The 24,272-nt window shown below is 43.9% G+C and overlaps 1 protein-coding gene across 1 annotated transcript; it reads left to right on the forward strand.

The window, feature by feature from the left end:
• The first annotated feature begins 1,305 nt into the window (after positions 1 to 1,305).
• LOC118783482 (SAP30 binding protein) lies at positions 1,306 to 22,996 on the forward strand. Its single transcript, XM_036537379.1, has 11 exons — positions 1,306 to 1,399; positions 2,620 to 2,735; positions 5,745 to 5,792; positions 11,888 to 11,930; positions 16,877 to 16,965; positions 19,782 to 19,873; positions 20,057 to 20,117; positions 20,501 to 20,552; positions 20,661 to 20,719; positions 21,558 to 21,642; positions 21,877 to 22,996. Exons 1-11 carry the CDS (start codon positions 1,312 to 1,314, stop codon positions 22,053 to 22,055), a joined length of 912 nt encoding a protein of 303 aa, XP_036393272.1. The 5' UTR covers positions 1,306 to 1,311; the 3' UTR covers positions 22,056 to 22,996.
• Positions 22,997 to 24,272: the final 1,276 nt, after the last annotated feature.

The following is a 24,272-nucleotide window of genomic DNA, read 5'->3' on the forward strand; positions in this document are numbered from 1 at the left end:
TTACATACAAAACAACACAGGAATTCTCCACAGTGTCTGATTATCCATATTCATATTTCTGAATACTGAAATTACTTCAGTAATGTCATCTGCTCACCCATGGACATGACTTTTAGAATAATTTATGGAGACCATATCCAGATCAATCCCCCAAGCCACAGAGAGGACCCTTAGAGAAGACCACAGATTCATTGTAACCAAAAGAGAGTGAATACTTATTCTGCAAGTTAAGACTGAGAATAATTTCATTGTGGACAGTAAAGGACACAACTAATAAACTCAAAGTTAATCATTTATATAAGAAGAAGCAAAATCTGGGTCTACCACACACATAATTTGAGGACAAGCAATCAATCCCCAAACAACGACGAACAGATGTGACAGGGGGAGTGCATTCCACCTCAACCAGCCAACCCAAGGCTTCGAAGAGCTTGATCAGGTTATGGCGTGTGACAACCCTACAATTTCAGAGCATGACAATAAACACGCTTGACCAAAGATGCCATTCATGTTCATCACAGCGTGTTATGTAGCCAGCTCCACCATCTACTGTTGATAATCTATTTTTAACATGTATATATATATTTTTATTAATTCACATTGTTCAGAAGTGGTTAAATTGGGTAACAGAATGCAATGAGATCGAGGATTCTGATTCTGATTCTGACAGACTGGTCTACAAGCCTAACTGCACAGACAAGTGCTCTTGGTACTTGTCTGTGCAGTACAAGTGTCTCTCTGGGGGATTTTGCTCATTGTTAGATACTTTTAAATACATAAACTTCATATAGTCTGGTCGGTGGATAAACAGTATGCAGGAATGAATTCAATATACAGTACAAAAGCTTGTGACAATTAAAAATGATATTAAATTATACCAGGATTGATGTCTTGGAAAACTTCTGGTTTACATAAATGCCCTGATTAATTATTTAACTATCTGAGTCAACTGTTGGCCGACTGTCAGTCGCTTCACAACAAGAATGACAGTATAAATATTCTCTTTCTTATTTCTGCACACCTCAGCTCGTTATCTGGTACTGTTTAAAAAAAATCACACAATCCATTAATCCAATAAAGTGGCTCTGAACTTTTTTTGTCAATTGTATCCGCATGCAACTGTATCTACAGTTAGCTACGGCTTGTTATTTTCACACACCACTACCGTACTTACTACTTCACCACTTTCTATACACTTTGTAACATGGTTCATGCGTCATCATAGTTTACCGCTCAAGCATGCGCACATTTCCCAGCTGCGACCACAATCCCGTCGTAAAGTGACGCAGAAATTGTGCGACTCAAACAGCAATGGCGAGCGGAAAGAAGAGTGTACCCCTGTCTTCGTTGGCGGTTTACGAATCAGACAATGATTCCGATGCAGAAACTGAGGATACAGGTAGGAATTGAACCCTGCTCTTTTGCCATGTTGGCAGAAGAATATTTTAAATGTTTTGTGTTTGTGTTCGATATTACTCTGTACAGTCGGAATTTGGCCTCGAATGTCGTATCAAACTGTACTCTGACACAAACTGCGTTAGCAGGCAAGCGAGGCACCTGGCTAAGCCTTGCCTCAACCCAGAAAATGTCCCGATTTAACTAGGTTATCATTAGCTATCTGCAGAGTCTTTCCAAAACCTTTACACTGTCTAGCTAGAAGGATAAGCTACAGAGGTTGTTCATTGTTAGCATTCTAGGTAACGATACGTCAAATGAAATTGCACGTAGTTAGCTAACTTGGCTAGCTAGCCTGGTCATGCAAAATCAGCTATGTAGAACTTTACGAAATTTCAGATGTAACTCTCAGAAGACGAAAAACTTGATCCGTATGATGTATTAAAGGCAATTGTAAGTTATAGAATCATAAGTATAAAGAAAATCAGAGGTGGTGTTGTATTGTGTCCCGACCTTGTTGTGAAGCTAAAAGCATGTCATAACATGAGACAGGAGTTGGAGAAAATCTTGCCTGTTGTTTTAGCTAAATGAACCGGTTTTTGGTCTAAGAAGGTCCGTGTCTCTACATACGAGTAATGTGGACTCTGTTGTTCATAGATGCTGTTGTTCACACGTCTTATTGGTTTGACACAAACATTGCTTTTACGCGTGCTTTGATCCATCACTCAGTTGCAGGTCATTGCTAAAGGTAACGTTGCTCTCGGTCTAACTGAAGCAACATGGTAAACAAAATATTTAGATCCTGGCGCGCTTAGCTAATTCGTTGAGTTAGTAAAGGATAATTAGCAAACAAACATAGCTAACCGAAGGTAGGCATGAAGGATGTCGTCATGGTTACCAGGTATGTTTTAGGCCTGATTCATTCAGCCACAGGTATGACACCTTGTTGATAAGGGAAGCTGTGACTGATGTGGTGGACTGGTTAAAGCAATGTACATTGACCCTTGACAGCGTGGATGGGTAATGAGACTGAACCCTTGCTTTATCAGTGCCACAGTAGACTTGCCAGGTGTCACGTTTTATGCCATTAGTTTGTTTCTGGTTACAGTACAATAAAAATGTTCTGCAAGGGGTATTCATCTTGTTTCTTGTATCACTGAAGTGTTCTCTGATTGAATCCAGCCTGGTGTGAGTAGCCTACTGACAGGATGCGCTGTCTTTCAGAGGGTCATGGGGGGCTGGTGTCAGCCAGCTATGGGGAGGACGACGTAGGCCGGATGGAGGAGGGTGAAGACAGAGCTTCGGGGGACGAGGACAGCGTGGACAGCTCCAGGAATTCGGTCAGTCAAACCTTCGCAGAGCAGCTGCCTTTAATAGCCTGTGCTTGGTTATTGGTCAGAATACACATTTAGTTGCCCCCTTGCAATATGTATTAAGTATTGTGGTCTAACTGTAGGGGGGTACACAACTGAACTGGTTCAGTGTCCTGTTTGGGAGAGTAGTAGCTGGCGTTGAACACATATTCTTTCAGACACGTAAATTTGAATGTGTGTGGATATGTCTGTGGTTAAAATCAGGAAGACAAATGTTTCAGCTGGCAATATGGAGAAGATCAGTTAGATCGGAGAGATGTGGTTTAATTGTGAGTGTGAAAGTACATCCTCCAAATGCACAGCAATTCACCTTAGCAGACAACAGAATAAGTTAACATTAATGTGGAATTAATAACAATAAATTGAGTGTGCAGGGTTGCCTGAGTTAGCAAAAGGAGGCATTCTTTGGATAGAATTACATTAGCAGCAGTATAATAATATCAGAGATGTGATTTTGGCTTGAGAAATTGCATAATAAAAAGCTTACTAATGTCACTAATGTTGTCTTATCAATTGTCAATAAAGTAAATTTTAATTTTGCAAAACTTTTAAATAAACTAAAAGTAAAAATGTTAAAACAAAACCCAGTTTCACGTAACTCAGGGTTGGTTTGGAGTGAATTCCAAATATAAATTAAAAGCTTGACTGCTTGACGATGGTAGTAACTGTCACTCATCAGTATGTTCTGTCAGTGGAAGTCTGACATTTGTGGTGAATGTGCACTTTAATGTCAAGACTGACGTCTGGTCCCTGTTTGTTTAATCTGGTAAATGTAGGCAGGAACTACGCTCTGCTTAATTATTCCTCCCCCTTAAACAGTGCAGCAAGTACTGTTGTACTCATTCGTTTTTCTTTCTGTAGCTTCTAATGGAGGAAAACAAATGAGTGATTTAATGTTGTGGTTAATGGTGAGACTATAAGCAATGGGTCAAAAAAAAGTTGGCTTGCTTAGATCCACAGGAAATGAATAGCATTAAATTTTGCTGTGATATATACTGAGAGGCATGAGAGGTGCTACGAATGTTTTTGGCAGTAGTGTTGCTTAATAAGGAAAATGCAGATTCGTTAAAAAATATTCCTTGGACCGTAAAATTGCCTGGCACATAATTCTAGGGCGCTTGATGCATGGATCTCCTGAGACTTTCACTGATCCAGATCATTCCAGAGGGGCTTTCATAGGTTCAGGTGAATACGGCGGCCCATTTCTGACAGCCGTGCGTTGCCGTAGTTGGAGTGTCTGACAGCACGTGTATGTCACGCGCATTTGCATTGTCAGCGTGAACGTGACGCAGTGTGTGGGGAAAGGCGCGGTGTTTCTGCTGTCTATCGCAGTCTGTGAGCCATCACTAAACCGGGATCTCCACTCGCAATGTTCTGCCGCCCGTGCCATCACACCGCCATCTCGAAACCAGTCCGCTTACGCAAACACTAGCGTGAATGATGCCGCCGTCCCCGTCAGCAGTACGCTCTCGCTCTCCGCCCCGCTTCTGCACCAGAACAAGCGGAACCCTGACTCACACCCGAACACCACGCTGGGCCGGTTCGCTTTTGGCCGCGCGCTCAGGCACAACATGTCGCCCTACGCGGGTTACTCAGCACCAAGCTGACGCGTGCACTGCGGGCTCTTAGGTCTTTGTTCTGTGGTATGTCGGACTGTAGGATGGTGTCTATCCCTGGGTGTCCGTATCAGAAATGTCTGCAGGCCATTCCTCCATTTATCGCGTGTAGCAAATATGTAAGACAGCTATTTGGTTAATATGAAGTGAAATAAATTGATTTTTATTGGTAATGAAACTGGGAAATACTGGTCATCTTGAATACACACTTCTGGGGAGATATTGTATTGCTTTTGGTAACAAGTAATCCAAAAACATGGAGATGGAATAGCTTGTGTTCTCACAGGTTGTATGTATTGTACACACACCCAAAAAAGCAGCTGTAATGTAACGTGGGGGTGCATTTAATGAGGCTTAAACACAATAGAAAAAAACACAAGATCAGTGTCATGATCATCATGTTTCAAGTTAGGGTTCAATATGAAGGAGACCATTAGGTTGAAATATGTTCTTACCAGCTCAGATGCATGTTTTTAAAAGTCACTGTTTCATATATGAGCATCCATTTATGCTCATATATCAGACAGTCCATCCTCTCCTTGTCCCTCACGGACAATGGTCTTCAATTTGGATTGGATGGTCTCTGCGGAGGAGCACTGTGCTTGTGTTGGTGTGTAATTTGACAGCATTTTCCCACAGATGGAAAAAAAGATCCCAAAAGATGGAAAAAAAAATGAGAAATGAGAATTCCTATTGAATGCAGACAGTGAAGTCAAGTTCATTTCATTTTCATGTTATTCTGATGTACAGAAATGAGGGGTTTCTTGCAGTTCGTGCAGACAGAATGCATTTAGACCATGACTTTTGTGTGTGTTATGTGTGTTAAGATGCAGATTGCTTTTTATACTGTATTTGAATGTTTTGAATTATTTCAAGCACTGTACTCTCAATGGTGTGAATCTCTCTCTCTCTCTCTCTCTCTCTCTCTCTCTGCCTGAGGCAGAGTCACACAGTAGCTAGGGGCTTCTGCTTTCAGGGTCTCGAGAAGAGGCTGTATTGACAGGTTGTACTTTGTCTTTAGAAAAGAGGAGATGGATACACCATCTCCTGTTGTTCAGACAGAAAAGAAAGGGCAGGCGTTTTTTTCAAACAAATATGAAATCATCAACAGTATTAAGATGCAAATGTTGCCTCGTTGCATAATGTGTGCTGCTGTGAACTCTGAAGAGCAGTTGGGATAATGTTTGCTTTTACCTGCACTGTAGTGGTAGAAAGCCTTGCATTGTGCACTTCTACACTGCTGAGTGTTGCTGTAGGTTAAAGGTCAGCGATGGTGTTGGATTTTTTGACTCCTCCTTGTGTTCAGCGACCCCCCCCCCCCTCCCCCTTGTGTTAACCCTTTGCATTCTTGTCTTTGTAGGAAGAGGACGAATCAGACGTTGAGGGGGGAGACGCAGATGATTTGAAGGTATTTGAACCCCCTCGTTTGAGGCTCCCAGTGGCTTGGTCAGGAAATTGGAAGGGGGTACAGATATGTTGGGGAGTAGGGAAATTTTAAAGGCACTGAAAATAGGAATAAATCTGTGCAGTTATTTGTTGATAAAAATGTCCACTAGGTGGAACCCTAGGTTTAGATTTTAACCCTCATTTGGAGGCCATTTTCAAGTTCAGAAACAGCAGTATCTGATGTCAAGATGACTGACAGTACACCTAGGCACATTAGCATGTAATGGAGTGTGCATTTAGTGGTATCAGAGTTGCATTAGTGACTTTGCATGATAACAAATGTTTCATGAGGAAAGAAATATAAAAAGTTGCTCCTTTTTTAACGGTTTTGTAACTCCAAATAGAGCAATTTGGAAAGGAAAGAGATTTTATAAATCATATACAAGTATGACCATACATCCTACATGTGAATATGTGTACATTTTTGTTTTTACACATTACACTAAATTTATTTCCACTTTGTTTTTGCTAGAGGAAGATGCAGTTGAATGTGCACCATTGGGACTGTCCATGTATTTCTGTACTGTGTATACACACTCAGGGAGCTGCAGTGGTTTACATAGTTTAAAGCTATATAGCACAATATGTGAGTCTCACTCTTTAAAAATTCCACTTCTGCAGTATTGCTTCTATTGAAAAAATGGATAATATGTAAAATGTGAGCCGCCTTAGATGAGAGCTTTTGAAAAATTGGTAATATAATTAACTGTAATCCACTCAGAGGTGAAAGGGGTATGTAGAATATAATCTCTTTGCCACCCTAGGATATCTAGTTGTGTAATATTTTGTTGGTGGTAATGGCCATTTGCCATTTCTGCTTGTATGGTATGCACTTCATGCCACCCTGCATAACGGTGTTTCCCAAATCAAGATTGTTAATAATAAAGACATACAAGTAATAGTGATACTACTACTACTGCCAGTCATAATAATAATAGTAACAATAATCACAATAATGGCTATAATATTGATAGTCACTTATTCTCATATCCTCTGTTATCAAGGCCATTTCCTGACTGAAACACCAGGAGGAGGTGCAGGAGGGTTAAACTCTAAACGAACACGTGAACAGCATCCAGGCACAGAGCTGTTTGTTTCCTTTCAACGTGCCCGTTATTCTAGGAGAGATTGTTGGCATTGGGGCCGCTGGGCCTGGCGCTGGGGTTGAGCCCGCGCTCACACAGGGGCTGGAGCCTGGTGGCCACAAAAGTCAGAAAGGGGGGGGGTGGGAGGGGAGCGGGAGTGGGAGCGGAGCCACTGCTGTTGTAACTGGCACATGCTAGGCCTCCGAGGTCCTTGCGACTTTATCAGGGAGGCTGGTATTTGTACAGGCCTGTCTTCCTATAGCTGTTTTTCTCATTGGCATTGGGTTTGTCTGCGGCCCTCCTGCCCTCAGTTTGTTTGTGTTGGATGGAGGCGTCACTTTGTTGGGCGCTCCTTGGCCTGGAGTGGATTGTGGAAATGGTGAGGTCCAGTGCTCTGTGGTAGTTGTGTGTTGCTGAGGTTACTGGATGATCAGTTGGCCTGCCGTTTACTCATCAGTCCTTCCACATGCTAACGCCAGCCATGTAATAGAGTTCACATTGAAAAGGGCGTGCTGTCAGTGTGAACTCGAAGAGCAGCTGACCCTCAGGTAAGGCCCCAACTGCTCTCTGCTCTTCTGCTCTGTGAATGCGCTCTATACATAAGGGAATGCTGCACCCAAGCGCTAATGTGCTCTTATTTTACACTTCTATTGTGTGAGATTGCTCTCATTGAAAATTAACCAGAGGAAGCAGGATGGAAAGACGATTACTGTATGTCTTTTTTTTTAAAGTCAGGTTCAAGTTTATTTAAGACAAATGAAAAAAACCTCAGGGGTTAAAGCAACACAAGCTCCAAGTCCAGACTGAGGTAAACCAAGGTAAAGCTCTGGCGCAGAGCTTTGAAGCGCACAAAGCTCTCTGGCTCTAAGCGGTTAAGAAATGGGACAGTTGCGCAACCAGAATGTAGATACGCAGCTGTGTCAGTGGCTTTGTGTGCTGCGTGTTCGCATTTGGAAAAATGGAACCATTTTTTGCAGTTCGCAGCCTCTGATAGCCTTTTAAGTGTAACGTCTGAATATTGAATCTTGAGTTTTTGAAAGTCAGACTTTTTCGTTGGTCACTTCTGCTGCCCTGACTGTTAAGAGGCTGCTGGTGAGTCAGTGTAAACGGCCCAGTGCCTTTTGGCTGCCCGGCCGAGGTCCTTGCCAGGATTATGTCTATGGTCTGTAGCTGTGGCTGTATCTGTACATGTCAGAGATACGAGCTTCCTCTTCAGGGTGTATCCTCTTTTGCAGTCTGATACCTGATAAACAAACACAGAAAAACAGGTGGAGAAATCTAGAGGCAATCCAGGAACCTGTGCTGGAGTTTCCTAAGAACATGAGTAATTTCATTTTCATTCCCTTTAATTTTCTTATCAACAGTTATGTTTCCTTGTCACATATGAATATTTGGACCAAAGTACCATTGTGGATGACCGTCTGAAATAGCTGTTGTTTGAAATTTTAGTTTGGCAGCATAATGTCAGCATTTTATTTAGTTCAGTATACAGTTGTGTTCATTTTCTGGTGCTGTGAACCTGCGAAAAAGGGGTCTCTCCCCTTTGGGATACTTCTCGCTGCCTCCAGCGTAGGTGTGCATACTGCAAACGTGTGTTTTGGTGACTCATCTCTCAGACTCCAAAATAACAGCTCTCCCGTTCCCGCTTGCACCGTGACGGTATTGGGTATCTTTTGCCGTGAAATTCGGAAAGAACATGTAGTTGAAGCTGATGCAAAACGAACTGCCGTGTACCACCTCCAGATTTCTTTGGACGCAGGCTTGTAGCCGGATTTATTTTCCTCTTTGTGGAGAGCGGTCTGAGGAACAAAAAAAGCGACAGCGGGGAGAAATGGGCTCGTTTCCACAGTTTGCAGTTTACTGTCACACATCAGGCTGTTGGAGAAAAGATGGTCTGTGCCCCTGGACCCCCCTTCCGCACCCCCCCCAATTCCTCCCGGACCGTGAAGAAGCAAAAATGTGGAATGGAGGCCATTTCACAGAGCTGCAGGCTGTATTAATGTTTTCTTTCGTGGGAAAAGCGCTATTGAGGTAGTGGCAGGGTAATTCCGGAAAGCTCTTTATTTTCTGATTTACTGTACGCCGTACCCCCCCACCTTTTAGAGCCCTCCCCACGGCTCCCCTTTATTTTTGTGCACTTGGTACTTCCCCCCTCTCCCTCCTCTCCAGGACAATGCTTGGATGTGCCCCCGCAGTTGCTAGGTAACTGGGTGGCAAGTATTGTGTGGCACTCTGAGGTATGTATGTGTGTGTGAAAGAGAGGGAGAGCAGTGAGTGAGTGAATAGGAGCACTGTTTCCCCTCTGCTGAACCCATGTGATGCCCAAAGTCTTGGCATGAAAAGGCAACCTTTTCGAAGCAGCGCTGATTACCCCACCCCCACCGCTGCATACCTCATTGTCTCAGATTGATCCAGTCTCTTTGTTAATAGAGATTTTGTCCCCCCTGACACCCCCCTACCCGCCACCACCCCCCCACCCCCCACCTCCCCCAGCAGGATAGAGATGGTGGAATCGTCAGGTATCTGTGTATCTCTTGCGTATTGTAATGATGTGGAAATTTATGTGAACAAAGTAATTCCAGTGTTGACTTTTCTGTGACCTTGCCAGCTGGTTAGCTATGTCACAGTAAAAATAGCTAATTGGCTGTTTAGTTGTACATTTACAGATGGGCACAGGCAACTAAATTAAAAAGATTAAATGTTATTAGATAATATTAAAGATAATATTATTGGCAAGTCACGTAATTGGAATGCTGTATTAAATGTCAACATCACCGGGGCTAAGTAGAATGATAGCATACTAGTAATTTGTTTAGCGGGTAGCATTATCGTGGGTGAAGTCTGAGCTATGATAATGATACATCAAGACGTGCAATGAAATGAACCAACAGACCACAGTAGCTGAATATTCACATTTTCAATGTTCAGCATCAGCTCTGCACTCTCCTCACTTGTGAATGCCCTTCCCAGTGAATTTAGAATACTCACCTTTTACAGTGACTAATACTGTGTTTCGTAATCACTTGTATAAAGTGTTTAAACATTTCAGTGTACTTTAGAGAACACTTGAGCCCATTTTGAACGCGTCAGGTCTGGATGTACCATATCTCTCCCTCATGACTGGTCTGCCAGTTTGGCCAGTTTGCTGTGCAGCGGACGGGTCTCACGCTGGCGTGAGTGTGAATGCCACCTAAGGAGCCCACGCCCACGTTACTCATCGTGACTAGAACAGAAGATATTAGGTGTGAGACGGCCACCGAGCCACTGACACATACATGCAGGCAGCAGAACCACTGACTTATAGGCCACACCTGTCAGGGCACTGAGGAGTTAAACAATGCAAATAGAGGGGTGAAATAATACACCGGAACAAACACCTTTCTCTGTACGTAAGCACACTTAATTAGCTTAACTTTAATTACACTATAAATTAGACAAAAAGTGTCTGGATTTTATGGTAAAGAACCTAGCTTGTACCTTGTCTGGCCAACCATTGAAACCTGGTCATGCAGCACTTCTAATATTGTTGACCCTTTATGGTTTTTTGCTTGTGTTGTACTCTGCTTCACTTGTAAGTTGCATCGGATAAAAGCATCTGCCAAATGAATAAATGTAAATGTATCCTCATACAATTTTTGGTAAAATCTGCTAAGGTTTAAGTGTTAAAACTGTAAATTGTGTAAATATAGTAGTACTGAATAAGATTATTTAGCGAGGGGTTTTTTATGTTTTTTTTTTATTAGTGGGCAGGGGGTGAATAGTGGAAAAAAAAAATCAAAATGTGGCATACAGAACCATTTATTACTCAGGGAGATGGGAGACAGACTTTGCTCTCATCACAGCCCAGTTGATGGTCCCACAATCTGTACAAAACTCCTTCCTTTTCCACTCAATGCTTTAAATCGCCAATTGTACATCTCACCGTGACAACCTCTGCACTCACACCTTGGCCAACATACTGACACATACGCACCCAGCCTACCTTGGCGGAAGGGAGCCAGTTTGTTCCCCCGCTGTGGGCTCTCTGTCGGTAGATGTTACAGCCCGATTCAAAGCCGTGCTGTAGGGCTCAGCAGAAACCTTGTCAGTTTGTACCAGACGACGGATCAGTGTGTCAGACATGCCCACGCACATCCCACTGATCTAATATTAATGTGGAATTGTGTGAGATTTCTACCTAGCGCCCGTTTTTTCCAGACTGGCAGAATGCCTTTTTTTTTTTTTTTTTGCATTTCGAAATGCTCCCTTGTCGAAAACTGAGTAAGCACAGCAGGACGACTCAAAGTCGCTGTCCGTGGGTGGTGTGGACAAAGCGGACATGGCTTGCATATGAAGACGGTGGCTGAGGAACACCTCCTGCTGGGCTTACATCCTCACTCTTGCTGTGGCTGTCTGTGTGTGCTGTAACCTGCGGTTTTACCTATTGTATGAGCACATTCTGTTACTTGAAAAAGCCAGAAATGTGGGTCAGCGTAGGAGCGCAATGAGTTGTTCCCTCCACGGCTCTCCAAGCTGGTTACCCAGGACCCCATCATGGGTGTTTAAGCTCCAAGCTTCATTTTAGTGGCGTTTCAACAATGATGCAGTCTGAAAATAGTTTAGCTTTCCCTTTGATTTCATCATCAATTTCATGACAGTATGGTTAAGACATATTTTAATTAAGTTCAGTCCAGCAGCTGCTGACTTCTATACGTATCACTTTGTGCATAATAGGTTCTGTGGGTTTCGTGCTCAAGTGACTCCATTATGTTGGTTATGCCAGTGACGCAGTGGATGTATTGGGTGGTTGTGCATCATTATTGCTTTTGGATGTTCTGGCAATTCACTTATTAATGTGGCAGATTCAAAGCAGGAATTTTGGAATCGTTTGAATGACTTGGAAACTGTCTATTCATTGTTGCACTTGCTGTTTGCTAATGACTAAAAGCCTACTTTCTACTGTGCTTTTTTTTTTTTTTTTTTTTTTTTACAGGATATCTCTGAAAGTGAGAAGAGGGACCCCAATGAACTTGTTGGTGAGTCAGCTTTATGCACAACAGCTACCATAACTGCTTGCTGCCTGTTCTCCTGCTAGGGCTGGTTCATACTGTGTTGGTGGGTGGGTGTGTGTGTATTCAATATATTGACCCGAGCTGTGGAACACGGCCGTTGTTGGCTTTGAGCCTGATAAGAGTACAGTAGACCGTTTGTCTGACATAACGCCACACACAGAGGTGCAGGTTACAAAAGTGCTACAGGAAGCTGGCTTCACCTTGCCCTGTGTCACGTGATCAGCACTCACTGGTTGTCATGGGTATTTGATTTTGTGAATCATCACCCACCCTGCTGTTAAATTCTGAAAACTGGCTTTCCTGATGGTATCATAGCCGCTGGGTGGGGCATAGTCAGGGGCAGGGTAAGCGTGCCAAAGCGGCACTACCCAGGAAGTGAGGGGCACGGCAAGCAGGATGAGGCGTGGCATCACTCTGGCGCTCTGCTTCACCAACTGGGCGTAAGATAGCGGAGGAGGTACTGCTCTTGTCTGTTTGAGTCACGTTTGCCAGAGGCTTTGCGCACACATGACCCCACAACAAGAGGCCAGAGACAGCCTGTGTGTCAACTTGAATAAATGCCACGCCAATATCCGTCACAGGCTTTTTACCTGTCTGAAAGGTACAGCACCCCCAATAGAACTGTACACGGTCATAGCTGCATTATTGGAAGCCCACACCAGCACTTGGAAGAATGTTAAGTGTGATAACACCTGTTTTTTGTGTGTTTGTGGCGTAAGTTGCTTTGAAATTTCGTTTGTATGCATGAAAGTAGGATTAATTGTGAATTCCTGGCCTGTTTCTTTCACTAGCGATACTATCGTGTTAGGTCAGAGTACTCTGCGAGTGGCTGCCGTTATTTCCTGAGATAAAAAAAGGAAGCATAAGCGAGCAGCAGTGTGCCCTCATGCTCGGCTTGGCTTTTGTGCCAGTCATAGAACTGGAATGTTGGGAGGGCATTTCTGTTTAATTTGATGGACCAAACACAGAGGGAGTAAAATGCTGGAATTTTCTTGTAAAGGTCTTGGGAGACGATTTTGAAGATCTGCTTTGTTTGCGGCGCACAAAGGCGGCGCTGATTTGGGCATTTTTCGGGCCTTTTCGCTGGTGTTGTTTGCGCCTGCGGTCAGTCTCTGTCAGCCTGCCTGTCTATGAGTGGGGACATTGTTACCATGCCACTGGCCGGGGTGGAGACACGCACCCCGCCCCGGCTGTCCCCTCCATGCTCCCCTCGCCCCAGCCTGGCAGAAGGCCCTGGAGAGCTTTACATGCACACAGAAATCTGTAGTAAGTCAGTACAGTATTGTCGTTTAGCAGACGGTCTTATTCAGAGCAACTTGCATAGGTTACAATTTTATCCATTTATACAGTTTTTGATTATGTTGTGTCCTCCTGCCACCTGACTGACTTAGGATTTTGGTCATTTGATGGTGTGAGTCAGTACTGGCAGTACTGCAGTTTCACACTGCTTTAAAATGCATGAAGTCTCTTTCTTCCCATTCCATTCCCCCTAATGCTTTAGTGTCTGCAGCTGTGAGCACTGTGTGACGTAGAGTGAGTGAAGGAGGAAAGAGAAATGGTTTACAAGAGGACAGGAATCTAGCATGAGAGATAATTGGTTAGAAATGGCATCCACCTGAAATATCGACACACAAGGTTTGGGCACCTTCCAAATGCTCAGATAGTTATCATAGCTCTATGCTAACTTTTTTGACCTAGGAGTATATCTCCTCTTAAGATGCAAGATTTAGATACACAGTAAGTGGTTAGCGAAAGGAAATGGTTTATTGAATTAATTTATTTCATTCTTTAGTTCATTAATATATTCAAACAATTACATTTTCCCCACAGTAAACAGATTGGGCATTCTGTAAATATGGTCTACTAGAAAGATGTGATAGCATGCATTGTTCGGGTCTGAAGTGCTCAGTGAGCATCCCGCTAATCTTCTGTTATTGAGCTACGGACAGTTATTTGCGCAGAGTTATTAATCCTCTCACACATTCATTACAGCCTTTCGTTACAGATCTGCTGTAGTCAGGATTCTGATGCACTTAGTATCGGCATGCAAATGTCAAAGCATCTGCTCTCCAGCAAGTTGATTGCCAGCAGTTTAATTATAACATTGTAATTCATCTGACAATCCATCTGAAAGGAGCAGAGCACTTGATTTCACTCTGCTGGGAGATGTACAGGTCTCCGTCAGTCAGAGCTGCTACGTAACGTGTGTATTTCACGTGAGAAGCAAAACTGGCTTTTGTGTGCTTTGCTGTTTGCCCTGTCGTGTCCCGTTATGTGATTGGGGTGACATGCCAGACTGACACTTCATCACTTTCCTTTCATAAGCAGGACACATTTTGTGAAAAGCAGTATCCCTTTGATGTAAACCCTGCTCGGATATTGCGCTCATTGGCCTGATGGCGCCTTCATTGGATTGTGCAATCCGCCTCTTCATGGCACAGGAAGTTGGTGCACATGAAAGGACTCTTGGGCTGATGTGCTCACGCATGAACATGGGGAGCTGTCTGAACACATTTTCCTGCGTTCTGACAAAGGCTCACTTTGCAGTTTAGGACCTTGTCTTTTTGCTGGATGCCAGGCAGGGGGAAATCTTTTTCCCGTCTGGAGTGACGTGTCCTCATGTAGGGGTGCTTCTGACAGGGGTGCTCCCTACATTTTTTTTTTTGCTTGCACTTGCTATAGGCCAGGCCCACACAAATTAACAACATTCCCCTGATACATTGCCATGGATTGTGAATCAACAGTGGACGATTTGGTTAAAGCTCCGCGTGGAGCGCAACCACTGCACAGTCGACATGCCTTAGCCCAAATGTTTTATTGGGCTGAATTTCCTCCCTTTCATGCTAGCCTAAACTTGTCGTAGACATACACCTTAGTAGTTTGAGTGTTTGTGGGCGCATGAGCGGTGATTTGCATATGTGAAAATCAGGTGCTCTGCCAAGCTCTGATTGTGATGGTGAATAGAACGGTCTGTCATTTGGAAGAGCTGTGACAAAGAATCCGATCCTCTGCGTGTGTCGAATAACTGTCCCCGTACCCGCAGGCACGCAGGGAGATTGCCCTTTTGGCTTTGTGTTTCGGGCTGGGAATGTGCTGTTAGTCAAATGGAGTTGTCTGACTTGCCCGGTCAGGTTCGGAGAGTGAGAAAGACAAGGGTATTTCATGTCCTGCAGGCAGTGTTATTTCTCCTGCTTTCCAGCATGAATCTTTCTCCTGGGCGTGGTTTTGAGCGTCTGTGTGTGTGTCAGGCTGGGCGATGGGCCAGGAGTGGGCGAGGCCAGGCCCAACCCAGTAAGTGTTTGTCAGGGCAGGGTGGGCTCCAAGGATTTCAGGAGTGTCTACCTGAGCAGAGCTCCTTCAGCAGCCTGGGGGGAGGGGTGTAGGGGGCACTGAGGTCAGCAACTGCCTGTTTGAACTGGAGCATTTTTGTATGTGTTCAGCAGGATATTTTGTGCATACATTCTGTTGTGAATCCCACTTCAGAGGGTTTCAGAGCACTGCAAAAAGCCCTCAGTTACACAGAATTCTATCAAAAATTGTGCAAAAGCTGTAGCTTATTAGCATGTCCTGTAGCACTGGTAAGGGAAACCACTCTGATTTGCATTTGACTCTTTCTTTTGTGTCTTCATCAAAAGGAATGCATGGCAAGATTGGTATGAAAAGTATGAAAAACAGGTATGAAAAGTAAGCCTGTTGGTGCATTTAGACAGGGGGACTGTTCTTCACTCACTGGTGCCTGGGGCTCCTGCAATTGAACCTGCTGTGAGTTAAAGATAGAAGCAGCCATGTGAGTTTTGTTAAAAAATCTTGCATTTTCACATGTGCGGACCTCTATTTAATGCCGGGAAAACTTGGCAAAATCCCAAGCCAATCTGTCACAACAAAAAGTGGAAGCTTCTGCAAACTAAGAGATTGTTTACCTTAGCTACTGGAGTTGCATTTTGGCAGGGAGAAGGAGAGGGTGTGGAGGTGGGGATGTTGATGGTAGCCAGCTTGCACAGAGAGGGAGAGATAAGTGACTTCCATGGTACTGTACTGAGGAGCCTTTGAACAGGTCGGTAGTGTTTGCAGTCAGAGCCTCAATGAGACTGGGATATTTTCTCAGAGGACCTCGTCCTGAGAATGAGAACCTCGTCCTGAGAACATGAGAAGCTTCTCCCAAACATGGCTCTGCCTCCTTTCGTCTAGCTCTCACACGCACACTCTAGGGAGAAGAGGACGGTAGAAAGCAACCAAGCTGTTTAGGGGCACAAAAGATTAAGGGGGGAATATAGAATGACGTGCATCGATGCCGTCCCTGCAGTTAGGAACAGAACATAACTGTACAAAAAAAGAGCTTCCCTCCCGGCACAAGCCCCGACACACCCAAGCTGGGTGGAGCTGAGACCTGCTCATTCCAGGACTTTGTTTCTTCAGCACGATATCTGTTGGCAAGAGTCTCAGGGATTGCTCCATCCTGACTTTTCATTCCATCTTAATTTCTTTTCATCATCACAGCTCTCCACCATCTTTCCTATTTTTCAACACATTATTTACCACAGAGCCGTCTTGCTTTAGACGTGTATGTGGCTTTTTAAGTACACAATGTGTATACAAAAATTCACATCATTCACTGTTTGTAACATTCACATGTAACCTGGAATAGGTTGAGAAAGATCTGCATAAACAGTATTGCAAATATTACAAGCATACCATAGCATTTTAAGGCAGCTCATTATGCGACATACGACTTGCATACAATCAGGCCACATGCGCGAAGTTGCATATGGTCCTCCTGTAGTCTCTATTGTCTTGTGCTGTGTGGTTGTTGCTGTAATCATCCTCTGCTGAGAGTAGTCTGTGTGGAAGCTGGTGACAGTGCTGTCAGTGTAAATCCTGCCCTGAAAGTTTGTCATTTTTGTGCTTTACAGCTCAGTTTTCAGAAAAAGTGAGGAACATGTCGCCGGATGAAATTCGGATTCCCCCTGAGCCTCCAGGACGTTGCTCTAACCACCTGCAGGTGAGTCCTGTCCACCTGCCCACACACCTGGACAAATGAATGAGTGGTGGGAAGGAAACTACCAGATATGCATCTCGAGTTGTGATTGGATAGTAAGGCTTTGTCAAACACAATAAAGCGTAGTGTTGCCATGTCCTGTCAATTGCCTTTTGTCGGAATCAATCAAGAGACTTTGATTCCACCTTACTGTTTCAGATCAATGAATTGCTCTTCACAAATGATAGCGGTGTCCACTTTCTTGTTGATAAAGCCTCACTCCCCTGTCAATAATCTCACACAGTTGGCCTGAGCAGAAATTGGTTGTAATTGTTGAAGCGATTAACACATTTAGCCCAGCTGAACAGGTCATTAATAATTAACCTTTATATGCTGCTGTAATCAAGCCCAAGTCCGTTTCTCAAGTAGTCAAACCTTCCTCTTTTGGCCGTCTGACTCCAGACATCCTGTTGGCTGGCTTCTGATGCTCATTGAATTAGGAAGCAGGATGACAGTCACTACACCTGGCAACGATAGTCAAACCCAGTGGCGATATTTATGACCAAGGGGTGGTCGTCTTCATTCCACAGAGACGAAGTTTGCATCTTCCTGTTGTTGATGCAGCGATATAAAGTGTTTCAGTATCTTCAAATTTCTCACCACTCAGCAGCGATACATTACTATATTTGAAACTCCTTTTAAATACTGATACCCGTAGTTAGGAAGGAAAGAGACCTTTGGGCGTGTGTGTCTGCGTCTATAGGCATATTATGGCGGGAGGCAAGTTTGGCAGAGCTGGCTGGCGCAGACGTACCCCTGAGAGGCCTGATAAACACAATGGTTTCCAGGTAGTAAATGGCCGCTTGGCTCCCTGGCAGACTTGCTGCTGGGCCAAGCCTCTGTATTGTCACATAAACAGAATGATAACCCTTTGGAAAATGTTCTGTGGAGTTATTGAACAACCTATAATAAACCTGCCTGTCTTGGCTGACTTTTTTTTTTTTTGAAAATGCTTTGATAAGCACCTGGTTGTCTCGGGACCTTTCGATCTTCACGAATAGATAAGTTTGGTAAAGTCAGAGCCAAGCCAAGGATCTGTGCCCTGTTGAGCTCATACAGGTGTCAAGAGCTAATTCAGTAAAACATTCTTCTGTGGCAGGCGTCCATGTTTTTTATTCATTGAATAGGTGCAGAAGCTCAAGTTAGTTCTTCAGTACTTCTAGCAAACCAGTATTTTGATTACATTTCTAAGTAGTAATACTAATACCATCTCACAAAGGCAAAGCATATGAAGGTAACTGGATAATATATGTTACTATGACAAGGGTCCTTCTCATCACTCTGTTCTGGCTCCAGACACAGTGCTTTTAGCGTAGTCGATTCATGCACAGTAGACTGCCATGGATTTCTCAGCTACACCAAGGACACTATTGGATTCCTCTTGCAAAAGTCTAGAAAACAGTGATGACTTGATGTGCAAAAATGCACAAATTTAAAAAAGTAAAAAACTTGGTGCTTGCCTGTCAGGGTTTGACTCAGATGTGGAACAGCGAGAAGCAGTTGGATTTTGTTGTCATCAAATTGTGTTTTTTTTTTTTTTTTTTGACCTCATCACACTGGTTTAGCAGAGACCCACAAGTTAATTTGTTTAGTGTCTAGCCCACTGTTTTATGTCCACAGCTCAGCAGGGTCATAGGTTAATGAATCTGAGTGAATGGCAATGTTACATTGTGCCGATGACACACAGTGGTACTTTGGGTGCGCCTGGGCACATTCACTTGTTTACTCTCTCAGCTTTCCTCGGAGCTCATATACACGCCCATAGCTGTGAATTTGGCTCTTTATCGTGGATTATATTTTACATTATTTATTTGCTCAGCTGACGCCCTTATTCAGGGTTCAGTTCTTTTGCTCAAGAGTAAAAGAGCTGTGTCCCACTAGAGATCTAAACCAGTAACAACCTTGTTTGAAGTCTTCCAAACTCCTGTTGCACACTGCTACCTGCGGGTAGAAGTAGGACGCTCTGCCGCCTACTCGGCTGTGGAGGTGTTCTCTGTGGTTGCTGCGGGCGGGTGGGTGTGGGAGAAATGCACCTCTGGTACCTCTGGTCCCACACTCGGCTCCACTCCTTTGTCAGCCTCCTCGTGACTAATATCCTGCCCCTTAAGCCCAATAACTGCCCCTCTGCAGAGGAAGGGCTGGGCTCTGCTTTTTCGGATAAAAACATTTCGTTGTTAGGGTACTGACTTGCTCAGTGCCACAAATTTTTGCCGTTGGAGTTTCCTGTTATTCGCTGTGCTGCTGTGTTTGCCCCCCTCTTGCCAATCTCGCTGCATGTTCCCTGCGCTTTTTTTTGGTATTTCAGTAGCTACACACCTGGAATACCCATCACCCCTTGCCTCTTCTCTACTTGTTTTCTATTGAGACCAACAGAGCGAGTGGAAAGACGGATTAGGCCTGGGTCTGTGCCAGTTTCCGGGGTCTCTCTTGAGCCTGGTTGTCAAATATTGCCCCCAGGTATCAGAAATGGTGGTCACACAATGACCCCATTCAGAGCCCTCTCTTCCCAGGGTGCAGTGGGATGAGGGTCAGCCTTGTGAACATACTGAGTGCAGGCCATCCTTCTCTTTCAGTGAAAAGACAGACACCGTGCACACAGACACACAGACTAACATGTTCAGAAAGGAGACAACTACTCATACATGCAGAGGTTTACAAAGATGCTGACACAGCACAAAGTCTCAGAGCCCCCCCCCCCCCCCCCCCATCTAGCCTTGTACTATGTTGGGACAGAGATATGTAGTAACTTTTATGACAGGAAAGTATGTTTCTCTCGACAGGAAAAGATCCAGAAGCTCTATGAGCGCAAGCTACACGGTGACTTTGACACAAACAGCCACATCCAGAAGAAGAAGGATTTCCGAAACCCCAGGTGTGTCACCTGGCTGCCACAGCAGTGTTCTTACATGGCATCAGTTAATACACAACAGGGAAAGGCTTGTGTAGTAAGAATAATCTCCGTTTGGAGCGCTGATGCTAGGACTGACAACAGCAGTAATGGCAGTTACACAGGGTCTTATTGTACGTAATCTGTAATCTGTGTTTGTTTTTGCAGCATTTATGAGAAACTTATCCAATACTGTGGCATTGATGAACTTGGAACCAACTATCCAAAGGTAAGGGTTTATGTCATCCATAATTAAGAAGTGTCCTTGCCAAGTATTTTAAGGTCAGATTAATTGAGATCCTCAGACCTTGCGTTTTAGCTGTGAGACCCCGAAGCAATTATTTCTCTGTAATCTGATTAAAATTCTTTGTGGATTGCTCAGGTCATTAAATCAGTTGTTCTCTTGTAGTGTCATTACCAACAGTAATCACGAAACAATTCCTCTTAATTGCAGGGACATTGGTGTCTATACTAGCTGGTGGGAGGCCAGCGTTCTGTTGTGGATATTGGTGGCGCAGATTGTATTCATATTGTGACAGTGCTTTCAGTGATTGGTATGTTCACGTTTAGAAAAGGGAGTGTTAATTGTGTTTACGTCTCCTCTTGTTTCAGGACATGTTTGATCCACATGGCTGGTCTGAGGATTCTTACTATGAAGCTCTAGGTACAGCGTCAGATTATTGTTTTGCTGATGTTTTGACTGGCTATTCCTTTTACTGCTGTTTGGCCTCCCAGTCTTTACTCAATGTGTGGATATGTGTGTACCCTGCAGCCAAAGCTCAGAAAGTGGAGATGGACAAACTTGAGAAAGCCAAGAAGGAACGGACCAAGGTGAGAGCCACAAGGACTCCTTGACCTGCGTAATCCTCTGCTGTTCACACATTCTGGAGAACAGTATGATTTTAAATCTCTTCTCAACACCGCAGAATTAGCCGAATGGTGTACGTCGCACAAATAGCAATTACGTGTCTTGTATATACTTGTATATGCCCATCCTGTGTGTGGTTTTGTTCTCCCAACCACATTTACACTGTGATTTCAAACACTGAATATGTCCATCACTTATGATGTGAAAGGATGCTTTTTGATTCCCTCACATGGATCCTCTCTGTCTTTCCCATTCTCTCCACCCCCCCCCCCCCCCCCTTCCCGTGCAGCACTTCTCCAGCCCAGTGTTGTGGGGAAAGCACACGTTCCAACACGCTCTGTTTAGTACGCTTAACATTTATTCCCGTTTCCACTGAAATACACAGATGTATCTGCGCGTTGCAGAGCCGTCTCTCTCTTCCTCAGAGTGGCAAGTTTTAACAGCTTGGGCCTGTTTACCCCGGTTTGTCATGATGACGCTTATTCTTAAACGAAAGGGTGTAGAACATTCTGTTCGATGAGTGCCCTCCTCCGAAATGCAAGCCCCGGAGGCAATGAAAGTCATTACCTGGCTTTGTAAGAAGCAACCTAGCACAGGGTGTGCACCACAAACACACACTGAAGAGTTTGCGTGTATTCACAAGACCACGATTGCGATTTTTGGCTGCCTGGAGTCGTGAAAACACGGGTTGGCAGGGAGAAAGGGGGGAGAGGATTTTGAATCAAATGTTTGAATTGTCATGACGACCACTTACAACCCAAGTTTTTATTTATTTATTTATTTATTTATTTTTCGCTTCAGATCGAGTTTGTGACGGGCACCAAGAAGGGCACGACCACCAATGCTGCAGCTCCCACCACCAACACGACCAGCACCACAGCAACAGGTATAGACCGATTCTGCCCTGAGCTGAGCCTCGGCACCGGTCCACGAAACACTCAATGACAGTCTTTCAGCTCTGCTTTGGTTAAGATGCCCTGATTGAATGTAGAATACTTTGTCTCGTTGTGATCTGTTTGATTGATGGGTTTGTAAGTTGCAGTGATTGGTCACCACAGGGCAGTGTCAGTGCTGAGCCTCTCTTACCTGTCTCTTAATCCTCACTGCTCCTTCCTGACAGAGGCCCAGAAGAGGAAGAGTAAGTGGGACTCCGCCGTGCCGGTGACCCTGGCCCAGCCGGCGCTCCTCACCACCACAGCCACGCTGCCCGGCGTCGTCTCCGTCACCACCACCGCCAGCGGCACCAAGACCACGGTCATCTCCGCAGTTGGCACCATCCTCAAGAAGGCCAAGCAGTGAGCAGGAGGAGAGGGTGTCTGTGTGTGGCACGGGCTGCCTGGAAGCTGAGGGGGGGGGGTGTCCATGGCAAACAACACAGAGCGTCCCCAGCCGCTGCTGTATCAGCCTGCCAATAGTGTGAAGCGCACTCACAGAACACTTCAGTCTCCACAACCCCAGTCCCCTCTCCATAACTCCCTCACCCTTCGGGCTTCATAGACATCATCTCAGGAGCCCCCCCCCCCCCCCTTTTTCCTCTTCCATTCTGCTGAAAAAAAGGTCATGCTGATTGTATGTTCCCCTCTATCTATGACCTCGTCCAGCAGCAGTGAGCACGTATGCGGTCCTCTCTCAGGGTCACAGGTTGAGCTGGCTAGAAGACAGACAGGTACGTCATCAGAACCACATGGTTACTTGTGTCTGCTCAGGAATCAAAGAAGAAGGAGGTGTTTCCATCTACCATTAAATTGGTTCCAGGATTCCTTTTCTTCATAGGATTTGGTTTCGTAGTGGTTGTGTGTATATATATTTTTTTGTCTTGATCACTTGGCCATGGAGTCGATGTCTGACCATCTTTTTTGCAGAGACGAGACTGTTTGGGTTTGGTGTTGGGCTGAATCGTACTAAGGGGTCAGGTACCAGTTCAGTCTAGTCACTCCTCCTATCTTCTTACTGGTTCTACTTCCATCAGGGACCTCCTCATTTTTGAGACAGCAACCAAACAAGGTGTTCAACAATTCAACTCCATAAAAATCCTTCCATTTTGGTGTCCAGTACAACTGGAGAGAGAGGCTGTGTGGGGGAACTTACTGCTGTTGAAATGTCACATTTGGAAAATGTTGAAATCAGTTTAGTTTGTGTTTTTTTTCTTTCTTTCACATTTTAAATGTAATTGGATTTTACTGCCTGTCAAAAGCCCTTTTTGGTAGTATTTTTTTTTTTTTTTTTTTTATACCTGTATATACCGCTTAATGACAGTAAGGGAAATAAAAGAGAACTCCATACCGTCTTTACAAATGACTGTCCTTTTTGTCTGCCTTTGAGTCATTTGCTATGTAGAGACTAAGGTGTTTTATTCTTCCTCCTTCTTCCTGTTCACTTCTGCTTCGCATTGGCTCATCTCATTGTTTCTATGGTCGTAAATGACAGCTGTATTCATTCCCCCAAGGAAATTACTGAACACAAAAGACAATCATAACTCAAAATGTCTTCCCTGTGTTCATGGGTTTGGTAAATTTGCACCCTCTTGCAGAGGACTATATATATATATATATATATATATATATATATATATATATATATATATATATAAATATAAATTTTGTTATTGAGGTTTCACCACATGGTCCACAATGGCCAGGCCTTGTACTACTGAAAGGGTAGATGAAACCCCCCCTGCCCATCTCCCTGTGAGCTGGGTTCAGTACAGCTCCTGCCAAACACCATGTGTTTTTTTTTTTTTTTTTTAAAAACATAACCATAAAACCAAAGGGAGGTGACATCCTCATAGTTTAAACTGCATCCATTCTAAATAACTTTAAGAGCAAAGGTAGTTTGGCTACAATAAAAAAAAAAAATAGTGTCTACAATTATGAGTGTTCACCAAGTGTGCATAACATCAAATCCTAAAAGGAATGCATCTCGAAATATTTCACCTTGAAACCTAGATAGGTTAAAATTCATTTCCAGTATGAATTTTGTAGTAGTGATTTAAAACCATAAAATTAAGTGTAGAAAATAAAAAAAAAAATCCTAAAAAAACTATTATATATGACATAAAATTGATCCAATGTCTTTACATTTTTAGTATTTTTCTTTGAGAGTTTTATCTGAAGGGTAAGGGATATAAATGACCATTTCTAGTGTTATTTTGGCATGGTGGTCTAGTGTTCTAATCCGCTTGATTTAGGACGGATCAATGCAGAAGAATGCTTGGCACTTTAGTCTTCTGCAGCTTTGAAATGCATGTGTTTTCCAGGTGAGCATTTGGTTTACACTCTTTGCTCCTATCTGTGCATCTGTTTCCAATCTTTCCCAAATGATAAGATATAAACTGACTCCAGATCTGCTACAGGAGCCCAAGGTAAGTGATTTGGATAGCAGAGGTGCATTACACAAACGAAGGACTACAGTTGGGTAAGAGTTTTGGAGTGGTGGCTGTGCACTCAGTGTAAACACTTTGTATATTAATTTCCTGTGGTCCCATCACAAGCAACGTGTGATCTGAAAGTGAACTGC

The sequence above is a fragment of the Megalops cyprinoides genome, chromosome 1 (assembly GCF_013368585.1).
Source record: "Megalops cyprinoides isolate fMegCyp1 chromosome 1, fMegCyp1.pri, whole genome shotgun sequence".
NCBI classification, from domain to species: domain Eukaryota; kingdom Metazoa; phylum Chordata; class Actinopteri; order Elopiformes; family Megalopidae; genus Megalops; species Megalops cyprinoides.

Bases quoted from the DNA above. Each gene is read 5' to 3' on its own strand.
- LOC118783482 (XM_036537379.1), top strand. From the start codon at position 1,312: ATGGCGAGCGGAAAGAAGAGTGTACCCCTGTCTTCGTTGGCGGTTTAC. The intron at 16,966-19,781 runs GTGAGTCCTGTC...TTCTCTCGACAG, and splicing joins GTTGCTCTAACCACCTGCAG to GAAAAGATCCAGAAGCTCTA. The intron at 21,643-21,876 runs GTATAGACCGAT...CCTTCCTGACAG, and splicing joins GACCAGCACCACAGCAACAG to AGGCCCAGAAGAGGAAGAGT.